The following is a 22041-nucleotide window of genomic DNA, read 5'->3' as shown; positions in this document are numbered from 1 at the left end:
CTGCCCTCACCCGGCCCTGCTCTCCCGTGTCTGTAACTCGACCTTCGGAAAGCTGTGTGAGACGGACAGAGACTGCAGTGGATCCCAGACTTGCTGCGACACCGTCTGTAACAAACGATGTGTCCTGTCCTTCGGGAACTTCAATGGAGGCAGCTCGTGGAACAAAGACGGGAAATCATCGACAGGTCTGTACAGCACCCCCTCATCCCCCTCTGTCTGGGTCTGTGTTTGACCCCAGGTCCCAGAGGGTGAAAGGTCAGTGTCTGACCCTGTGACCCCACTCCCCCTCGGTTTCAGGCTGGAGCAGGCTGTGTTTGGCAGTGTGTCCGTCCTTCTGGTTGTTTCATGGTCCTGGGTGTTGCGGGTTTGAAGAGACCCTCTTTGTGAGGGGTCTCTCTCTCTCTCTCTCTCTCTCTCTCACTCTCTCCATCTCTGTCTCGCTCTCTCTCTCTCTCTCTCTCCTCTCTCTCTCTCTCTCTCACTCTCTCTCCATCTCTGTCTCGCTCTCTCTCTCTCTCCTCTCTCTCTCTCTCTCTCTCACTCTCTCCATCTCTGTCTCGCTCTCTCTCTCTCCTCTCTCTCCATCTCTGTCTCGCTCTCTCTCTCTCTCCTCTCTCTCTCTCTCTCTCTCTCTCACTCTCTCCATCTCTGTCTCGCTCTCTCTCTCTCTCCTCTCTCTCTCTCTCTCACTCTCTCTCTCTCCATCTCTGTCTCGCTCTCTCTCTCTCTCCTCTCTCTCTCTCTCTCTCTCTCTCACTCTCTCCATCTCTGTCTCGCTCTCTCTCTCTCCTCTCTCTCTCTCTCTCTCTCTCACTCTCTCCATCTCTGTCTCGCTCTCTCTCTCTCTCCTCTCTCTCTCTCTCTCCATCTCTGTCTCGCTCTCTCTCTCTCTCCTCTCTCTCTCTCTCTCTCACTCTCTCCATCTCTGTCTCGCACTCTCTCTCTCTCCTCTCTCTCTCTCTCTCTCTCTCACTCTCTCCATCTCTGTCTCGCACTCTCTCTCTCTCCTCTCTCTCTCTCTCTCTCTCACTCTCTCCATCTCTGTCTCGCTCTCTCTCTCTCTCCTCTCTCTCTCTCTCTCCATCTCTCTCTCTCTCTCTCTCTCTAACTCCCCCTCTCTGTCTCTCCATCTCTCTCGCCCCCTCCCTCCCCTCTCTCTGTCCCTCTCTCTCCCTCTCTTTCTCTCTCACTCCCCCTCCCTCTCTCTCTCCATCTCTCTCTCCCCCTCCCTCCCCTCTCTCTGTCTTTCTCTGTCCCTCCCTCTCTCTGTCTCTCTCTCTCTCACACACACCCTCTCTGTCTCCCTTCCTCCCTTTTTCTCTCTCCATCTCTGTCTCTCCCCTCTCTCTCTCTCACACCCCCTCTCTCTCTCTCTCATTCTCACTCTCTCTCTCTCTCTCCCCCTCTCTCTCTCTCATTCTCACTCTCTCTCTCTCTCACTCCATCTCTGTCTCTCTCTTTCTGTCTCTTTCTGTCTGTCTGTCTGTCTCTGTCTCTCTGTCTCTGTCTCTCCCACTCTGTCTCTCTCTCTCTCTCCCTCTTTCCCTCTCTCCCTCCATCTCTCCCTCTCTCTGTTCCCCCCTCTCTCCCTCTCCCCCTCTCTCTCCCTCACTCTCTCCGAAGCCTTAATTCTCTCCCTCATGTCACCACCCCTAACTCAAACCCTTCTTTCCTCAGAGAGGACTGTCCAGAAATGCCCGGAAGCCTCCAGACTGGAGCGAGTGTGTCGGATGAACCACAGAGAGCCGTGCGAGGGGGAGGAGGATTGTGGGGACTGGAAGCAATGCTGCAAGACACCATGTGGATACAGATGCGTCCATTCCTTCCTGGGGCAAGGACAGAGTGCGGCAGTCTCGGGTAAAAGCACACAGACAGTCTGCCCCGAAAATTACCAACTGTGTCTCAACAAAGATACACCTGGGAATGAGAGATCTCTGGTCTGTAGAGGGGTCTGAGACTGATGGGTCTCTGGTCTGTAGAGGGGTCTGAGACTGATGGGTCTCTGGTCTGTCGGGGGGTCTGAGACTGATGGGTCTCTGGTCTGTAGAGGGTCTGAGACTGATGGGTCTCTGGTCTGTCGGGTGGTCTGAGACTGATGGGTCTCTGGTCTGTAGAGGGGTCTGAGACTGATGGGTCTCTGGTCTGTAGAGGGGTCTGAGACTGATGGGTCTCTGGTCTGTAGAGGGGTCTGAGACTGATGGGTCTCTGGTCTGTCGGGGGGTCTGAGACTGATGGGTCTCTGGTCTGTCGGGGGGTCTGAGACTGATGGGTCTCTGGTCTGTCGGGGGGTCTGAGACTGATGGGTCTCTGGTCTGTCGGGGGGTCTGAGACTGATGGGTCTCTGGTCTGTCCTGGGGTCTGAGACTGATGGGTCTCTGGTCTGTAGAGGGGTCTGAGACTGATGGGTCTCTGGTCTGTAGAGGGGTCTGAGACTGATGGGTCTCTGGTCTGTCGGGGGGTCTGAGACTGATGGGTCTCTGGTCTGTAGAGGGGTCTGAGACTGATGGGTCTCTGGTCTGTCGGGGGGTCTGAGACTGATGGGTCTTTGGTCTGTCGGGGGGTCTGAGACTGATGGGTCTCTGGTCTGTCGGGGGGTCTGAGACTGATGGGTCTCTGGTCTGTAGAGGGGTCTGAGACTGATGGGTCTCTGGTCTGTCGGGGGGTCTGAGACTGATGGGTCTCTGGTCTGTCGGGGGGTCTGAGACTGATGGGTCTCTGGTCTGTAGAGGGGTCTGAGACTGATGGGTCTCTGGTCTGTAGAGGGGTCTGAGACCGATGGGTCTCTGGTCTGTCGGGGGGTCTGAGACTGATGGGTCTCTGGTCTGTAGAGGGGTCTGAGACTGATGGGTCTCTGGTCTGTAGAGGGGTCTGAGACTGATGGGTCTCTGGTCTGTCGGGGGGTCTGAGACTGATGGGTCTCTGGTCTGTAGAGGGGTCTGAGACTGATGGGTCTCTGGTCTGCAGAGGGGTCTGAGACTGATGGGTCTCTGGTCTGTCGGGGGGTCTGAGACTGATGGGTCTCTGGTCTGTAGAGGGGTCTGAGACTGATGGGTCTCTGGTCTGTAGAGGGGTCTGAGACTGATGGGTCTCTGGTCTGTCGGGGGGTCTGAGACTGATGGGTCTCTGGTCTGTAGAGGGGTCTGAGACTGATGGGTCTCTGGTCTGTAGAGGGGTCTGAGACTGATGGGTCTCTGGTCTGTCGGGGGGTCTGAGACTGATGGGTCTCTGGTCTGTCGGGGGTTCTGAGACTGATGGGTCTCTGGTCTGTCTGGGGGTCTGAGACTGATGGGTCTCTGGTCTGTCGGGGGGTCTGAGACTGATGGGTCTCTGGTCTGTCGGGGCGTCTGAGACTGATGGGTCTCTGGTCTGTCGGGGGGTCTGAGACTGATGGGTTTCTGGTCTGTAGAGGGGTCTGAGACTGATGGGTCTCTGGTCTGTCGGGGGGTCTGAGACTGATGGGTCTCTGGTCTGTAGAGGGGTCTGAGACTGATGGGTCTCTGGTCTGTAGAGGGGTCTGAGACTGATGGGTCTCTGGTCTGTCGGGGGGGTCTGAGACTGATGGGTCTCTGGTCTGTCGGGGGGTCTGAGACTGATGGGTCTCTGGTCTGTCGGGGGGTCTGAGACTGATGGGTCTCTGGTCTGTCGGGGGGTCTGAGACTGATGGGTCTCTGGTCTGTCGGGGGGTCTGAGACTGATGGGTCTCTGGTCTGTCGAGGGGTCTGAGACTGATGGGTCTCTGGTCTGTCGGGGGGTCTGAGACTGATGGGTCTCTGGTCTGTAGAGGGGTCTGAGACTGATGGGTCTCTGGTCTGTCGGGGGGTCTGAGACTGATGGGTCTCTGGTCTGTCGGGGGGTCTGAGACTGATGGGTCTCTGGTCTGTCGGGGGGTCTGAGAATGATGGGTCTCTGGTCTGTTGAGGGGTCTGAGACTGATGGGTCTCTGGTCTGTCGGGGGGTCTGAGACTGATGGGTCTCTGGTCTGTAGAGGGGTCTGAGACTGATGGGTCTCTGGTTTGTCGGGGGGTCTGAGACTGATGGGTCTCTGGTCTGTCGGGGGGTCTGAGACTGATGGGTCTCTGGTCTGTCGGGGGGTCAGAGACTGATGGGTCTCTGGTCTGTAGAGGGGTCTGAGACTGATGGGTCTCTGGTCTGTAGAGGGGTCTGAGACTGATGGGTCTCTGGTCTGTCGGGGGGTCTGAGACTGATGGGTCTCTGGTCTGTAGAGGGGTCTGAGACTGATGGGTCTCTGGTCTGTAGAGGGGTCTGAGACTGATGGGTCTCTGGTCTGTCGGGGGGTCTGAGACTGATGGGTCTCTGGTCTGTCGGGGGGTCTGAGACTGATGGGTCTCTGGTCTGTCGGGGGGTCTGACACTGGTAATCCTCTGCTCTCAGTATCCCAGAGGTGGGTCCAGTATTCCCGGTGAGCTGTGCTGAGGCCTCGATCTCACCTATTCCCAAACTCTGCCTCTTCTTTTCCAGATCTGAAGGCTGGTGAGTGCCCTGCTCCCAGTCGCTTGGCCTTGATGTGTGAGCTGAAGTACGGGGAGCTGTGTGAGGATGACGATGATTGCTATGCCTGGCAGACCTGCTGCAACACACCCTGCGGGAGGAGATGTGTCCATTCCTTCAGGGGCAAGAGTGAGTTCCCCATCAGACCTTCCCCATCGCCCGATGATGAGGGCGGAGAAGGGCCGGGGGGTGGGGGGAGGAGGGGGGGCAGTGAGTTCCAGATTAGAGGCAACAAACAGACCGGTCTCTCACAGTCTGTTCGGACACTGACCATTGACCCTTTGGGACCTAGGGTCAAATTCAGCCCCAGACAGAGGGCATGAAGGAGTCCTCTCTCTGATGGGGGTCTGGGTGAGGAGACTCCTCTCTCTCTGATGGGGGTCTGGGTGAGGAGACTCCTCTCTTTCTGATGGGGGTCTGGGTGAGGAGACTCCTCTCTCTCTCTGATGGGGGTCTGGGTGAGGAGACTCCTCTCTCTCTGATGGGGGTCTGGGTGAGGAGACTCCTCTCTCTCTCTGATGGGGGTCTGGGTGAGGAGACTCCTCTCTCTCTCTGATGGGGGTCTGGGTGAGGAGACTTCTCTCTCTCTCTGATGGGGGTCTGGGTGAGGAGACTCCTCTCTCTCTGATGGGGGTCTGGGTGAGGAGACTCCTCTCTCTCTCTGATGGGGGTCTGGGTGAGGAGACTCCTCTCTCTCTCTGATGGGGGTCTGGGTGAGGAGACTCCTCTCTCTCTGATGGGGGTCTGGGTGAGGAGACTCCTCTCTATCTCTGATGGGGGTCTGGGTGAGGAGACTCCTCTCTCTCTCTGATGGGGGTCTGGGTGAGGAGACTCCTCTCTCTCTCTGATGGGGGTCTGGGTGAGGAGTCTCCTCTCTCTCTGATGGGGGTCTGGGTGAGGAGACTCCTCTCTCTCTCTGATGGGGGTCTGGGTGAGGAGACTCCTCTCCCTCTGATGGGGGTCTGGGTGAGGAGACTCCTCTCTCTCTGATGGGGGTCTGGGTGAGGAGTCTCCTCTCTCTCTCTGATGGGGGTCTGGGTGAGGAGAATCCTCTCCCTCTGATGGGGGTCTGGGTGAGGAGACTCCTCTCTCTCTCTGATGGGGGTCTGGGTGAGGAGACTCCACTCTCCCTCTGATGGGGGTCTGGGTGAGGAGACTCCTCTCCCTCTGATGGGGGTCTGGGTTGGAGACTGATGCTCCTGTTTAGCCTCAGTTCCATCAGGAGTGGTGATTTTGGGATCAATCGGTGAGGGACCTAGAATGAATCTCTCCTTTTTACAGGTGGTGAAGGCTGCCCAGAATCTTCGAAACTCACCAATGTCTGTACGATGAGTTTCAACACCCAGTGCACGAACGACAGCAGCTGTGAGGGGTGGCAGACATGTTGCGATACCAGCTGTGGAAACAGATGTGTGCCCAAGTTCCTCAGCAGACGTAAGAAACCCCTCAACCAGGAAACACCTGGACAGGACGTGACCCATTCAGACAGAGCAGGATGGAGCAGGACACAGGGGGGCAAATACTTAATGTCCGACACCAGAGAGACCTTTACTCTGGATCTAACCCTGTACCTGACCCTGGGAGTGTTTGATGGGACAGTGTAGAGGGAGCTTTACTCTGTATCTAACCCTGTACCTGCCCTGGGAGTGTTTGATGGGACAGTGTAGAGGGAGCTTTACTCTGTATCTAACCCTGCACCTGCCCTGGGAGTGTTTGATGGGACAGTGTAGATGGAGCTTTAATCTGTATCTAACCCTGTACCTGCCCTGGGAGTGTTTGATGGGACAGTGTAGAGGGAGCTTTACTCTGTATCTAACCCTGTCCCTGCCCTGGGAGTGTTTGATGGGACAGTGTAGAGGGAGCTTTACTCTGTATCTCACCCTGTACCTGCCCTGGGAGTGTTTGATGGGACAGTGTGCAGGGAGCTTTACTCTGTATCTCACCCTGTACCTGCCCTGGGAGTGTTTGATGGGACAGTGTGGAGGGAGCTTTACTCTGAATCTAACCCTGTACCTGACCCTGGGAGTGTTTGATGGGACAGTGTAGAGGGAGCTTTACTCTGTATCTAACCCTGTCCCTGCCCTGGGAGTGTTTGATGGGACAGTGTGGAGGGAGCTTTACTCTGTATCTAACCCTGTACCTGCCCTGGGAGTGTTTGATGGGACAGTGTAGAGGGAGCTTTACTCTGTATCTAACCCTGTACCTGACCCTGGGAGTGTTTGATGGGACAGTGTAGAGGGAGCTTTACTCTGTATCTAACCCTGTACCTGACCCTGGGAGTGTTTGATGGGACAGTGTAGAGGGAGCTTTACTCTGTATCTAACCCTGTACCTGCCCTGGGAGTGTTTGATGGGACAGTGTAGAGGGAGCTTTACTCTGTATCTAACCCTGTACCTGCCCTGGGAGTGTTTGATGGGACAGTGTAGAGGGAGCTTTACTCTGAATCTAACCCTGTACCTGCCCTGGGAGTGTTTGATGGGACAGTGTAGAGGGAGCTTTACTCTGTATCTAACCCTGTACCTGCCCTGGGAGTGTTTGATGGGACAGTGTAGAGGGAGCTTTACTCTGAATCTAACCCTGTACCTGCCCTGGGAGTGTTTGATGGGACAGTGTAGAGGGAGCTTTACTCTGTATCTAACCCTGTACCTGCCCTGGGAGTGTTTGATGGGACAGTGTAGAGGGAGCTTTACTCTGTATCGAACCCTGTACCTGACCCTGGGAGTGTTTGATGGGACAGTGTAGAGGGAGCTTTACACTGTATCTAACCCTGTACCTGCCCTGGGAGTGTTTGATGGGACAGTGTGGAGGGAGCTTTACTCTGTATCTAACCCTGTACCTGCCCTGGGAGTGTTTGATGGGACAGTGTAGAGGGAGCTTTACTCTGTATCTAACCCTGTACCTGCCCTGGGAGTGTTTGATGGGACAGTGTAGAGTGAGCTTTACTCTGTATCTAACCCTGTACCTGCCCTGGGAGTGTTTGATGGGACAGTGTAGAGGGAGCTTTACTCTGTATCTGACCCTGTACCTGCCCTGGGAGTGTTTGATGGGACAGTGTAGAGGGAGCTTTACTCTGTATCTAACCCTGTACCTGCCCTGGGAGTGTTTGATGGGACAGTGTAGAGGGAGCTTTACTCTGTATCTGACCCTGTACCTGCCCTGGGAGTGTTTGATGGGACAGTGTAGAGGGAGCTTTACTCTGTATCTGACCCTGTACCTGCCCTTGGAGTGTTTGATGGGACAGTGTAGAGGGAGCTTTACTCTGTATCTAACCCTGTACCTGCCCTGGGAGTGTTTGATGGGACAGTGTAGAGGGAGCTTTACTCTGTATCTAACCCTGTACCTGACCCTGGGAGTGTTTGATGGGACAGTGTAGAGGGAGCTTTACTCTGTATCTAACCCTGTACCTGCCCTGGGAGTGTTTGATGGGACAGTGTAGAGGGAGCTTTACTCTGTATCTAACCCTGTACCTGACCCTGGGAGTGTTTGATGGGACAGTGTAGAGGGAGCTTTACTCTGTATCTAACCCTGTACCTGACCCTGGGAGTGTTTGATGGGACAGTGTCGAGGGAGCTTTACTCTGTATCTAACCCGTGCTGTACCTGCCCTGGGAGTTTTTTGATGGGACATTGTGGAGGGAGCTTTACTCTGTATCTAACCCGTGCTGTATCTGCCCTGGGAGTGTTTGACGGGACAGTGTAGAGGGAGCTTTACTCTGTATCTAACCCTGTACCTGCCCTGGGAGTGTTTGATGGGACAGTGTAGAGGGAGCTTTACTCTGTATCTAACCCTGTACCTGCCTTGGGAGTGTTTGATGGGACAGTGTAGAGGGAGCTTTACTCTGTATCTAACCCTGTACCTGCCCTGGGAGTGTTTGATGGGACAGTGTAGATGGAGCTTTACTCTGTATCTAAACCTGTACCTGCCCTGGGAGTGTTTGATGGGACAGTGTAGAGGGAGCTTTACTCTGTATCTAACCCTGTACCTGCCCCTGGGAGTGTTTGACGGGACAGTGTAGAGGGAGCTTTACTCTGTATCTAACCCTGTACCTGCCCTGGGAGTGTTTGATGGGACAGTGTAGAGGGAGCTTTGCTCTGTATCTAACCCTGTACCTGACCCTGGGAGTGTTTGATGGGACAGTGTAGAGGGAGCTTTACTCTGTATCTAACCCTGTATCTGACCCTGGGAGTGTTTGATGGGACAGTGTAGAGGGAGCTTTACTCTGTATCTAACCCTGTACCTGCCCTGGGAGTGTTTGATGGGACAGTGTAGAGGGAGCTTTACTCTGTATCTAGCACTGTACCTGCCTTGGGAGTGTTTGATGGGACAGTGTGGAGGGAGCATTACTCTGTATCTTACCCTGTACCTGACCATGGGAGTGTTTGATGGGACAGTGTAGAGGGAGCTTTACTCTGTATCTAACCCTGTACCTGACCCTGGGAGTGTTTGATGGGACAGTGTAGAGGGAGCTTTCCTCTGTATCTTACCCTGTACCTGCCCTGGGAGTGTTTGATGGGACAGTGCAGAGGGAGCTTTACTCTGTATCTAACCCTATACCTGCCCTGGGAGTGTTTGATCGGACAGTGTGGAGGGAGCTTTTCTCTGTATCTAACCCTGTACCTGCCCTGGGAGTGTTTGATGGGACAGTGTAGAGGGAGCTTTACTCTGTATCTAACCCTGTACCTGCCCTGGGAGTGTTTGATCGGACAGTGTAGAGGGAGCTTTTCTCTGTATCTAACCCTGTACCTGCCCTGGGAGTGTTTGATGGGACAGTGTAGAGGGAGCTTTACTCTGTATCTAACCCTGTACCTGCCCTGGGAGTGTTTGATGGGGCAGTGTAGAGTGAGCGTTACTCTGTATCTAACCCTGTACCTGACCCTGGGAGTGTTTGATAGGACAGTGTCGAGGGAGCTTTACTCTGTATCTTACCCTGTACCTGCCCTGGGAGTGTTTGATGGGACAGTGTAGAGGGAGCTTTACTCTGTATCTTACCCTGTACCTGCCCTGGGAGTGTTTGATGGGACAGTGTAGAGGGAGCTTTACTCTGTATCTAACCCGTGCTGTACCTGCCCTGGGAGTTTTTTGATGGGACAGTGCAGAGGGAGCTTTACTCTGTATCTAACCCTATACCTGCCCTGGGAGTGTTTGATCGGACAGTGTAGAGGGAGCTTTTCTCTGTATCTAACCCTGTACCTGCCCTGGGAGTGTTTGATGGGACAGTGTAGAGGGAGCTTTACTCTGTATCTAACCCTGTACCTGCCCTGGGAGTGTTTGATGGGGCAGTGTAGAGTGAGCGTTACTCTGTATCTAACCCTGTACCTGACCCTGGGAGTGTTTGATAGGACAGTGTCGAGGGAGCTTTACTCTGTATCTTACCCTGTACCTGCCCTCGGAGTGTTTGATGGGACAGTGTAGAGGGAGCTTTACTCTGTATCTAACCCTGTACCTGACCCTGGGAGTGTTTGATGGGACAGTGCAGAGGGAGCTTTACTCTGTATCTAACCCGTGCTGTACCTGCCCTGGGAGTTTTTTGATGGGACAGTGTAGAGGGAGCTTTACTCTGTATCTAACCCGTGCTGTACCTGCGCTGGGAGTGTTTGATCGGACAGTGTAGAGGGAGCTTTAATCTGTATCTAACCCTGTACCTGCCCTGGGAGTGTTTGATGGGACAGTGTGGAGGGAGCTTTACTCTGTATCTGACCCTGTACCTGCCTTGGGATTTTTCGATGGGACAGTGTAGAGGGAGCTTTACTCTGTATCTAACCCTGTACCTGCCCTGGGAGTGTTTGATGGGACAGTGTAGAGGGAGCTTTACTCTGTATCTAACCCTGTACCTGCCCTGGGAGTGTTTGATGGGACGGTGTAGAGGGAGCTTTACTCTGTATCTAACCCTGTACCTGCCCTGGGAGTGTTTGATGGGACGGTGTAGAGGGAGCTTTGCTCTGTATCTAACCCTGTACCTGACCCTGGGAGTGTTTGATGGGACAGTTTAGAGGGAGCTTTACTCTGTATCTAACCCTTGCTGTACCTGCCCTGGGAGTTTTTTGATGGGGCAGTGTAGAGGGAGCTTTACTCTGTATCTAACCCTGTACCTGCCCTGGGAGTGTTTGACGGGACAGTGCAGAGGGAGCTTTACTCTGTATCTAACCCTGTACCTGCCCTGGGAGTGTTTGATGGGACAGTGTAGAGGGCACTTTACTCTGTGTCTAACCCTGTACCTGCCCTGGGAGTGTTTGATGGGACGGTGTAGAGGGAGCTTTACTCTGTATCTAACCCTGTACCTGACCCTGGGAGTGTTTGATGGGACAGTGTAGAGGGAGCTTTACTCTGTATCTAACCCTGTATCTGCCTTGGGAGTGTTTGATGGGACAGTGTGGAGGGAGCTTTACTCTGTATCTTACCCTGGACCTGCCCTGGGAGTGTTTGATGGGACAGTGTGGAGGGAGCTTTACTCTGTATCTAACCCTGTACCTGACCCTGGGAGTGTTTGATGGGACAGTGTGGAGGGAGCTTTACTCTGTATCTAACCCTGTGCCTGCCCTGGGAGTGTTTGATGGACAGTGTAGAGGGAGCTTTACTCTGTATCTAACCCTGTACCTGACCCTGGGAGTGTTTGATGGGACAGTGTAGAGTGAGCTTTACTCTGTATCTAACCCTGTCCCTGACCCTGGGAGTGTTTGACGGGACAGTGTAGAGGGAGCTTTACTCTGTATCTAACCCTGTACCTGCCCTGGGAGTGTTTGATGGGACAGTGTAGAGGGAGCTTTAATCTGTATCTAACCCTGTACCTGCCCTGGGAGTGTTTGATGGGACAGTGTAGAGGGAGCTTTACTCTGTATCTAACCCTGTACCTGACCCTGGGAGTGTTTGATGGAGAGTGTAATGGACTCTGTCCGTGTCTCTCTGCCTCTCTCACCATTACCTTGTGTCTTCCAGCTACCCAGTGTCCTGCTTCGACCCGACTCGATGTCTTCTGCCAGATAAAGCTGGGAGATCCGTGTGAGAGTGACTCGGACTGCCTCTTCTGGTCTTCGTGCTGTGATTCAGGCTGTGGGAAGCGGTGTGTTCCTCGATTCTTCATGGCCAGTGAGTGGGTGAAAGGGCTCTGGATATCAGACTCCATCTCCTGTAGGTGTGGGATCAGCACAGGCTGGGGACTGAGTCTGTGGCCTCCTGCCTCGTCTCCAATCCCCGATTACAGGGGTCCTGCCTCGTCTCCAATCCCCGATTACAGGGGTCCTGCCTCGTCTCCAATCCCCGATTACAGGGGTCCTGCCTCGTCTCCAATCCCCGATTACAGGGGTCCTGCCTCGTCTCCAATCCCCGATTACAGGGGTCCTGCCTCGTCTCCAATCCCCGATTACAGGGGTCCTGCCTCGTCTCCAATCCCTGATTACAGGGGTCCTGCCTCGTCTCCAATCCCCGATTACAGGGGTCCTGTCTCGGCTCTGATCCCCGATTACAGGGGTCCTGTCTCGTCTCCAATCCCCGATTACAGGGGTCCTGTCTCGTCTCCAGTCCCCGATTACAGGGGTCCTGTCTCGTCTTCAATCCCCGATTACAGGGGTCCTGCCTCGTCTCCAATCCCCGATTACAGGGGTCCTGCCTCGTCTCCAATCCCCGATTACAGGGGTCCTGTCTTGTCTCTGATCCCCGATTACAGGGGTCCTGTCTCGTCTCCAATCCCCAATTACAGGGATCCTGTCTCGTCTCCAATCCCCGATTACAGGGGTCCTGTCTTGTCTCCAATCCCCGATTACAGGGCTCCTGTCTCGTCTCCAATCCCCAATTACAGGGGTCCTGTCTTGTCTCCAATCCCCGATTACAGGGGTCCTGTCTTGTCTCTGATCCCCGATTACAGGGGTCCTGTCTCGTCTCCAATCCCCAATTACAGGGGTCCTGTCTTGTCTCCAATCCCCGATTACAGGGGTCCTGTCTCGTCTCCGATCCCCGATTACAGGGGTCCTGTCTCGTCCCCGATCCCCAATAACAGGGGTCCTGCCTTGTCTCCAATCCCCAATAACAGGGGTCCTGCCTCGTCTCCAATCCCCGATTACAGGGGTCCTGTCTCGTCTCCAATCCCCAATAACAGGGGTCCTGCCTCGTCTCCAATCCCCAATAACAGGGGTCCTGCCTCGTCCCCAATCCCCAATAACAGGGGTCCTGCCTCGTCTCCAATCCCCAATAACAGGGGTCCTGTCTCATCCCCAATCCCCAATAACAGGGGTCCTGCCTCGTCTCCAATCCCCAATAACAGGGGTCCTGCCTCGTCTCCAATCCCCAATAACAGGGGTCCTGCCTCGTCTCCAATCCCCGATTACAGTGGTCCTGTCTCGTCTCCAATCCCCGATTACAGGGGTCCTGTCTCGTCTCCAATCCCCAATAACAGGGGTCCTGTCTCGTCCCCAATCCCCAATAACAGGGGTCCTGCCTCGTCTCCAATCCCCGATTACAGGGGTCCTGACAGAGCCTCCCCAATTAAAGAGTTCCTGATGGGGCCTCCCTGTTTCGGGGGTCCAGTGGGACATCCTCTCCGTCAGCCTACTGAGGATCTCGATGTCTCTGGGCTCCCGACTGAGCCCCTGATTTTTCTGTTGCAGAGGACGACAGCTGCCCGGCCCCCCACCGCTTGGCTCCGATGTGCGACCTGAAGCTGGGCGACCAGTGTCGGGAGGACAAAGACTGCGACATCTGGCAGAGCTGCTGCAAGGCGAGTTGTGGAAACATCTGCATCCCCAGCATCTGGAACAACGGTAAGGAACGGATCCGTGGGATTGGGCAACGGGCGAGGGTGGGCAGGGGAGGGGGGAGGGCACCATTGGTCTATCCCAAAACAAGAAACGTCCCAGAGAGCAGATCGAGGGTCTGTCCCAAAACAGGAAACGTCCCAGAGAGCAGATCGAGGGTCTGTCCCAAAACAAGAAACGTCCCAGAGAGCAGATCGAGGGTCTGTCCCAAAACAGGAAACGTCCCAGAGAGCAGATCGAGGGTCTGTCCCAAAACAAGAAACGTCCCAGAGAGCAGATCGAGGGTCTGTCCCAAAACAGGAAACGTCCCAGAGAGCAGATCGAGGGTCTGTCCCAAAACAAGAAACGTCCCAGAGAGCAGATCGAGGGTCGGTCCCAAAACAGGAAACGTCCCAGAGAGCACATCGAGGGTCTGTCCCAAAACAGGAAACGTCCCAGAGAGCAGATCGAGGGTCTGTCCCAAAACAGGAAACGTCCCAGAGAGCAGATCGAGGGCCTGTCCCAAAACAGGAAACGTCCCAGAGAGCAGATCGAGGGTCTGTCCCAAAACAAGAAACGTCCCAGAGAGCAGATCGAGGGTCTGTCCCCAAACAGGAAACGTCGCAGAGAGCAGATCGAGGGTCTGTCCCAAAACAGGAAACGTCCCAGAGAGCAGATCGAGGGTCTGTCCCAAAACAGGAAACGACCCAGAGAGCAGATCGAGGGTCTGTCCCAAAACAAGAAACGTCCCAGAGAGCAGATCGAGGGTCTGTCCCAAAACAGGAAACGTCCCAGAGAGCAGATCGAGGGTCTGTCCCAAAACAGGAAACGTCCCAGAGAGCAGATCGAGGGTCTGTCCCAAAACAGGAAACGTCCCAGAGAGCAGATCGAGGGTCTGTCCCAAAACAAGAAACGTCCCAGAGAGCCGTTAATTATCTGGTCATTTATTCCCATTGCTGTTTGTGGGATCTTGCTGTGCGCAAATTGTCTGCGGCGCTCCCTCAGTACTGACCCTCCGACATTCCAGCACTCCCTCAGGACTGACCCTCCGACAGTGCGGCCCTCCCTCAGGACTGACCCTCCGACAGTGCGGCCCTCCCTCAGTACTGACCCTCCGACAGTGCGGCACTCCCTCAGTACTGACCCTCCGACAGTGCGGCCCTCCCTCAGTACTGACCCTCCGACAGTGCGGCGCTCCCTCAGTCCCGACCCTCCGACAGTGCGGCCCTCCCTCAGTACTGACCCTCCGACAGTGCGGCCCTCCCTCAGTCCTGCCTCTCAGACAGAGCCCCTCCAATCCTGTGTGTGACCCTCCCTCCTCTAAACTCCAACCTGTTCCCCTTTCAGACGATGATGACGAGTGCCCCGACTCCTTCAGAGCCAAGAGGATGTGTGCGAGGAACTCGAGTGAGCCTTGTTGGAGGGACGAGGACTGCAGTAAATGGAAGCAGTGCTGCGATGTGGGCTGTGGAAAGAGATGTGTTTCCTCCTTCAAGCACAGTGAGACTCAAGCTTCCAGCGTCAGGACCGAGCAACCGTTCACTGGACTGGGACGCCCTCAACGGCAGACAGCAGCAGGAAACCACGGGGCAGGCTCCACCTGACAGGACGAGGGGCCCAGGACCCTGTCTGTGGGAGTCTGGGTCTGACAGGACGAGGGGCCCAGGACCCTGTCTGTGGGGGTCTGAGTCTGACAGGACGAGGGGCCCAGGACCCTGTCTGTGGGAGTCTGAGTCTGACAGGACGAGGGGCCCAGGACCCTGTCTGTGGGGGTCTGAGTCTGACAGGACGAGGGGCCCAGGACCCTGTGTGTGGGAGTCTGAGTCTGACAGGACGAGGGGCCCAGAACCCTGTCTGTGGGAGTCTGGGTCTGACAGGACGAGGGGCCCAGGACCCTGTCTGTGGGAGTCTGGGTCTGACAGGACGAGGGGCCCAGGACCCTATCTGTGGGGGTCTGAGTCTGACAGGACGAGGGGCCCAGGACCCTGTCTGTGGGAGTCTGAGTCTGACAGGACGAGGGGCCCAGGACCCTGTCTGTGGGGGTCTGAGTCTGACAGGACGAGGGGCCCAGGACCCTGTCTGTGGGAGTCTGGGTCTGACAGGACGAGGGGCCCAGGACCCTGTCTGTGGGGGTCTGAGTCTGACAGGACGAGGGGCCCAGGACCCTGTCTGTGGGAGTCTGGGTCTGACAGGACGAGGGGCCCAGGACCCTGTCTGTGGGAGTCTGAGTCTGACAGGACGAGGGGCCCAGGACCCTGTCTGTGGGAGTCTGGGTCTGACAGGACGAGGGGCCCAGGACCCTGTCTGTGGGAGTCTGAGTCTGACAGGACGAGGGGCCCAGGACCCTGTCTGTGGGAGTCTGAGTCTGACAGGACGAGGGGCCCAGGACCCTGTCTGTGGGAGTCTGGGTCTGACAGGACGAGGGGCCCAGGACCCTGTCTGTGGGAGTCTGAGTCTGACAGGACGAGGGGCCCAGGACCCTGTCTGTGGGAGTCTGAGTCTGACAGGACGAGGGGCCCAGGACCCTGTCTGTGGGAGTCTGAGTCTGACAGGACGAGGGGCCCAGGACCCTGTCTGTGGGAGTCTGAGTCTGACAGGACGAGGGGCCCAGGACCCTGTCTGTGGGAGTCTGGGTCTGACAGGACGAGGGGCCCAGGACCCTGTCTGTGGGGGTCTGAGTCTGACAGGACGAGGGGCCCAGGACCCTGTCTGTGGGAGTCTGAGTCTGACAGGACGAGGGGCCCAGGACCCTGTCTGTGGGAGTCTGAGTCTGACAGGACGAGGGGCCCAGGACCCTGTCTGTGGGAGTCTGGGTCTGACAGGACGAGGGGCCCAGGACCCTGTCTGTGGGAGTCTGAGTCTGACAGGACGAGGGGCCCAGGACCCTGTCTGTGGGGGTCTGAGTCTGACAGGACGAGGGGCCCAGGACCCTATCTGTGGGGGTCTGAGTCTGACAGGACGAGGGGCCCAGGACCCTGTCTGTGGGAGTCTGGGTCTGACAGGACGAGGGGCCCAGGACCCTGTCTGTGGGGGTCTGAGTCTGACAGGACGAGGGGCCCAGGACCCTATCTGTGGGGGTCTGAGTCTGACAGGACGAGGGGCCCAGGACCCTGTCTGTGGGAGTCTGAGTCTGACAGGACGAGGGGCCCAGGACCCTGTCTGTGGGAGTCTGAGTCTGACAGGACGAGGGGCCCAGGACCCTGTCTGTGGGAGTCTGAGTCTGACAGGACGTGGGGCCCAGGACCCTGTCTGTGGGAGTCTGAGTCTGACAGGACGAGGGGCCCAGGACCCTGTCTGTGGGAGTCTGAGTCTGACAGGACGAGGGGCCCAGGACCCTGTCTGTGGGAGTCTGAGTCTGACAGGACGAGGGGCCCAGGACCCTGTCTGTGGGAGTCTGAGTCTGACAGGACGAGGGGCCCAGGACCCTGTCTGTGGGAGTCTGAGTCTGACAGGACGTGGGGCCCAGGACCCTGTCTGTGGGAGTCTGAGTCTGACAGGATGAGGGGCCCAGGACCCTGTCTGTGGGAGTCTGAGTCTGACAGGACGAGGGGCCCAGGACCCTGTCTGTGGGAGTCTGAGTCTGACAGGACGAGGGGCCCAGGACCCTGTCTGTGGGGGTCTGAGTCTGACAGGACGAGGGGCCCAGGACCCTGTCTGTGGGGGTCTGAGTCTGACAGGACGAGGGGCCCAGGACCCTGTCTGTGGGAGTCTGAGTCTGACAGGACGAGGGGCCCAGGACCCTGTCTGTGGGGGTCTGAGTCTGACAGGACGAGGGGCCCAGGACCCTGTCTGTGGGGGTCTGAGTCTGACAGGACGAGGGGCCCAGGACCCTGTCTGTGGGAGTCTGGGTCTGACAGGACGAGGGGCCCAGGACCCTGTCTGTGGGAGTCTGGGTCTGACAGGACGAGGGGCCGAGGACCCTGTCTGTGGGGGTCTGAGTCTGACAGGACGAGGGGCCCAGGACCCTGTCTGTGGGAGTCTGAGTCTGACAGGACGAGGGGCCCAGGACCCTGTCTGTGGGAGTCTGGGTCTGACAGGACGAGGGGCCCAGGACCCTGTCTGTGGGAGTCTGAGTCTGACAGGACGAGGGGCCCAGGACCCTGTCTGTGGGAGTCTGAGTCTGACAGGACGAGGGGCCCAGGACCCTGTCTGTGGGAGTCTGAGTCTGACAGGACGAGGGGCCCAGGACCCTGTCTGTGGGAGTCTGAGTCTGACAGGACGAGGGGCCCAGGACCCTGTCTGTGGGAGTCTGAGTCTGACAGGACGAGGGGCCCAGGACCCTGTCTGTGGGAGTCTGAGTCTGACAGGACGAGGGGCCCAGGACCCTGTCTGTGGGAGTCTGAGTCTGACAGGACGAGGGGCCCAGGACCCTGTCTGTGGGAGTCTGGGTCTGACAGGACGAGGGGCCCAGGACCCTGTCTGTGGGAGTCGGAGTCTGACAGGACGAGGGGCCCAGGACCCTGTCTGTGGGAGTCTGAGTCTGACAGGACGAGGGGCCCAGGACCCTGTCTGTGGGAGTCTGGGTCTGACAGGACGAGGGGCCCAGGACCCTGTCTGTGGGAGTCTGAGTCTGACAGGACGAGGGGCCCAGGACCCTGTCTGTGGGAGTCTGAGTCTGACAGGACGAGGGGCCCAGGACCCTGTCTGTGGGAGTCTGAGTCTGACAGGACGAGGGGCCCAGGACCCTGTCTGTGGGAGTCTGGGTCTGACAGGACGAGGGGCCCAGGACCCTGTCTGTGGGAGTCTGGGTCTGACAGGACGAGGGGCCCAGGACCCTGTCTGTGGGAGTCTGAGTCTGACAGGACGAGGGGCCCAGGACCCTGTCTGTGGGAGTCTGGGTCTGACAGGACGAGGGGCCCAGGACCCTGTCTGTGGGAGTCTGGGTCTGACAGGACGAGGGGCCCAGGACCCTGTCTGTGGGGGTCTGAGTCCTCTGGTTACTGACCCTCCTGCCTGTAGAAACAGTTTCCCCCTGTCTGCTCTCTCAAAACCCCTCATTATTTTGAACACCTCTCTGAAATCTCCTGTTCACCTTCTCTCCTCTCAGGAGAACAATCCCAGCATCTCCAGTCCATCACTGAAGTCCCTCATCCCTGGTACCATTCCAGTAAATCTCCTCTGCCCCCTCTCCACGGCCTTGACATCCTTCCCAAAGTGTGGTTCCCAGAATTGGAGCCAGTCCTCCAGCTGAGCCCCGACGGGTGATTTTGAAAGGGTTTCGTGCGCCTTGTACTCTGTGCCTGTGTTTATAAAGCCCAGGATCCCGTGTGCTTTAATGAACCCTTTCTGTCTCCCTCCACAAGCAAACGGTGAGAAGTGCCCGTCCTCCAGCTCACCAGCCAACGTGTGTCACATGAAGCTGGGCGACGAGTGTGAGAGAGACGGTGACTGTGACAGTTGGCAGACTTGCTGCGACGCTGGCTGTGGCAAGAGATGTGTCTTCAAATTCTTAAAAGGAGGTGAGGAGTCCCCACAGTTTGGGGGGGTGAGGAGTCCCCACAGTTTGGGGGGGTGAGGAGTCCCCACAGTTTGGGGGGGTGAGGAGTCCCCACAGTTTGGGGGGTGAGGAGTCCCCACAGTTTGGGGGGTGAGGAGTCCCCACAGTTTGGGGGAGGTGAGGAGTCCCCACAGTTTGGGGGTGGTGAGGAGTCCCCACAGTTTGGGGGGGTGAGGAGTCCCCACAGTTTGGGGGGGGTGAGGAGTCCCCACAGTTTGGGGGGTGAGGAGTCCCCACAGTTTGGGGGGGTGAGGAGTCCCCACAGTTTGGGGGATGAGGAGTCCCCACAGTTTGGGGGGGTGGGTGAGGAGTCCCCACAGTTTTGGGGTTGAGGAGTCCCCACAGTTTGGGGGGGGTGAGGAGTGCCAGAGAGGGAGCTAATTTGTGCTATCCCTGACCCTGGCAGTGTTTGATGGGACAGTGTGGAGGGAGCTTTACTCTGTATCTAACCCTGTACCTGACCCTGGGAGTGTTTGACGGGACAGTGTAGAGGGAGCTTTACTCTGTATCTAACCCTGTCCCTGCCCTGGGAGTGTTTGATGGGACAGTGTAGAGGGAGCTTTACGCTGTATCTAACCCTGTACCTGCCCTGGGAGTGTTTGATGGGACAGTGTAGAGGGAGCTTTACTCTGTATCTAACCCTGTACCTGCCCTGGGAGTGTTTGATGGGACAGTGTAGAGGGAGCTTTACTCTGTATCTAACCCTGTACCTGACCCTGGGAGTGTTTGATGGGACAGTGTAGAGGGAGCTTTACTCTGTATCTTACCCTGTACCTGACCCTGGGAGTGTTTGACGGGACAGTGTAGAGGGAGCTTTACTCTGTATCTAACCCTGTACCTGACCCTGGGAGTGTTTGATGGGACAGTGTCGAGGGAGCTTTACTCTGTATCTAACCCTGTCCCTGCCCTGGGAGTGTTTGATGGGACAGTGTAGAGGGAGCTTTACTCTGTATCTAACCCTGTACCTGACCCTGGGAGTGTTTGATGGGACAGTGTAGAGGGAGCTTTACTCTGTATCTTACCCTGTACCTGCCCTGGGAGTGATTGACGGGACAGTGTAGAGGGAGCTTTACTCTGTATCTAACCCTGTACCTGACCCTGGGAGTGTTTGATGGGACAGTGTAGAGGGAGCTTTACTCTGTATCTAACCCTGTACCTGCCCTGGGAGTGATTGACGGGACAGTGTAGAGGGAGCTTTACTCTGTATCTAACCCTGTACCTGACCCTGGGAGTGTTTGATGGGACAGTGTAGAGGGAGCTTTACTCTGTATCTAACCCTGTACCTGACCCTGGGAGTGATTGACGGGACGGTGTAGAGTGATCTTCACTCTCTATCTAACCCACCCACCCCACAGACACGGTCCAGGATGGAATGACCTGAATCTTCTGGACATTAAACCCAATCTGCTTGTTCTTGTGTTCCAGTGAACAGCAGCTGCCCTGCTCCGAGCCGTCTGGGCCCCATGTGCAACGTAAACTACGGCAAGGAATGCGAGGGTGACGATGACTGTGACTTATGGCTGAGTTGCTGCGATGCTGGATGTGGGAAACGATGTATTCATCAGGGCTCCAGACACAGTGAGAAGGACAATCCCTTCGTGGATCAGTAACTCCCTCGCGGGGAGTCGTTACAGTTCGATTCAACTCGGGCTCCCCGCCCACCATCTGGAGACACTGCGTTCAGTTCTGGGCCCAGCACATCAGGAAGGAGAGAATGGCCTCGGAGAGGGTGCAAGGCAGATTCTCCAGATGGTCCCCAGGGGGGGGTTGAAAGGGTTTAATGATGAGGACAGGTTGGACAGACTGGGCTTGTATCCCCCCCCCTCGAGTGTGGAGGATTGAGGGGTGATCTAATCGAGGGGTTTGAGATGATTGAAGGATTCGATCGGGTCGATCGAGAGAAACTATTTCCTCTGGTGGGGGGGAGTCCAGAACAAGGGGGCGGAACCTTAAAATCAGAGCTCGGCCGTTCAGGGGGTGATGTCGGGGAGCGTTTCCTCACACAGAGGGGAGTGGGAATCTGGAACTCTCTCCCCCCAGAAACACTGTGGAGACTGGGGGTCAGTTGAAATTATCAAAACTGAGATTGATCGATTTTTGTTCGGCAAAGGGTGTTGAGGGAGATGGAACCAAGGTGGGTCGATGGGGTTAAGATACAGATCAGACCACTGGAACCGCTCGAATTGAACGGCAGAACAGGCTCGAGGGGCTGAGTGGCCTCCTCCTGTCCCTGTGTGCCAGACTCGAGGGGCTGAATAGCCTCCTCCTGTCCCTGTGCACCAGACTCGAGGGTCTGAATGGCCTCCTCCTGTCCCTGTGTACCAGACTCGAGGGTCTGAACGGCCTCCTCCTGTCCCTGAGTCGATCCTTCCTGTCGGTGGGTCAGAGTGAGGGAGAAGGGGAGACTTTCTCTCCACTTTGATGGCCTGAGATCACGGTCCCCGAGGCAGTGAGGGTCTCGGAGACCCCTCTTTACGCGGTGTCGGTACGGATGACACAGTGAGCGGTGACCTTGGGTCGATGATGATGATGATCCCTGCCCGTTTTCCCCTCTGTCCCGTTCACTCCAGGCTTCACCTGAGACTCAGACCTTGGTGTCCAGACCCCGTCCCCTTGGTCCTCAGCCAGTCCCTGATGATCTGCTCTGGTCCCCATTTGGAAAATCCCACTCTCTTGGTTTTTCTTTCGCAGGAAAGCGAGAGAAGAAATGCCCGGAACCATTCTCTGTGCAACATCTCTGTGAGAAGGGGGAGATTGAGAGCTGTGGGAGTGATGAGGAATGTGGAGAGTGGAAGCAATGCTGCCAAGTTGGAGACTGTGGGAAGCATTGTGTCTTCCCATTCTCCACATCAAGTGAGAACCAAAGAGGGGAGAGTCCATGAGAGGGGAGAGTGGACACGGGCTGTGGGGGGAGAGTGTACACGGGCTGTGGGGGGAGAGTGTACACGGGCTGTGGGGGGAGAGTGGACACGGGCTGTGGGGGGAGAGTGTACACGGGCTGTGGGGGGAGAGTGTACACGGGCTGTGGGGGGAGAGTGGACACGGGCTGTGGGAGGGAGAGTGTACACGGGCTGTGGGGGGAGAGTGTACACGGGCTGTGGGGGGAGAGTGTACACGGGCTGTGGGGGGAGAGTGTACACGGGCTGTGGGGGGAGAGTGTACACGGGCTGTGGGGGGAGAGTGTACACGGGCTGTGGGGGGAGAGTGGACACGGGCTGTGGGGGGAGAGTGTACACGGGCTGTGGGGGGAGAGTGTACACGGGCTGTGGGGGGAGAGTGTACACGGGCTGTGGGGGGAGAGTGTACACGGGC

The 22041-nt window shown here is 56.8% G+C and overlaps 1 protein-coding gene and 1 long non-coding RNA gene across 2 annotated transcripts; both read left to right on the top strand.

The window, feature by feature from the left end:
- On the top strand, positions 1-4624 carry LOC137316291 (uncharacterized). The gene is made up of 3 exons (XR_010961514.1): positions 1-185; positions 1678-1857; positions 4480-4624. It is a non-coding gene; the product is annotated as an uncharacterized lncRNA (long non-coding RNA).
- A 1203-nt stretch (positions 4625-5827) lies between these two features.
- Positions 5828-21582, top strand: LOC137316290 (WAP four-disulfide core domain protein 8-like; the record flags this gene model as incomplete). The annotated part of the gene is made up of 7 exons (XM_067980360.1): positions 5828-5943; positions 11443-11592; positions 13107-13259; positions 14580-14732; positions 18536-18691; positions 20155-20307; positions 21421-21582. Coding segments are annotated over exons 1-7 (1033 nt in total), but the record flags the coding sequence as incomplete, so codon positions are not given.
- Between the last annotated feature and the right edge of the window lie 459 nt (positions 21583-22041).

This window comes from Heptranchias perlo, unplaced genomic scaffold (genome assembly GCF_035084215.1).
Source record: "Heptranchias perlo isolate sHepPer1 unplaced genomic scaffold, sHepPer1.hap1 HAP1_SCAFFOLD_580, whole genome shotgun sequence".
In the NCBI taxonomy this organism is placed as follows: Eukaryota; Metazoa; Chordata; class Chondrichthyes; order Hexanchiformes; family Hexanchidae; genus Heptranchias; species Heptranchias perlo.
The sequence above is the reverse complement of the archived record's forward strand: the minus strand, read 5'-3'. Positions and strand labels throughout refer to the sequence as shown.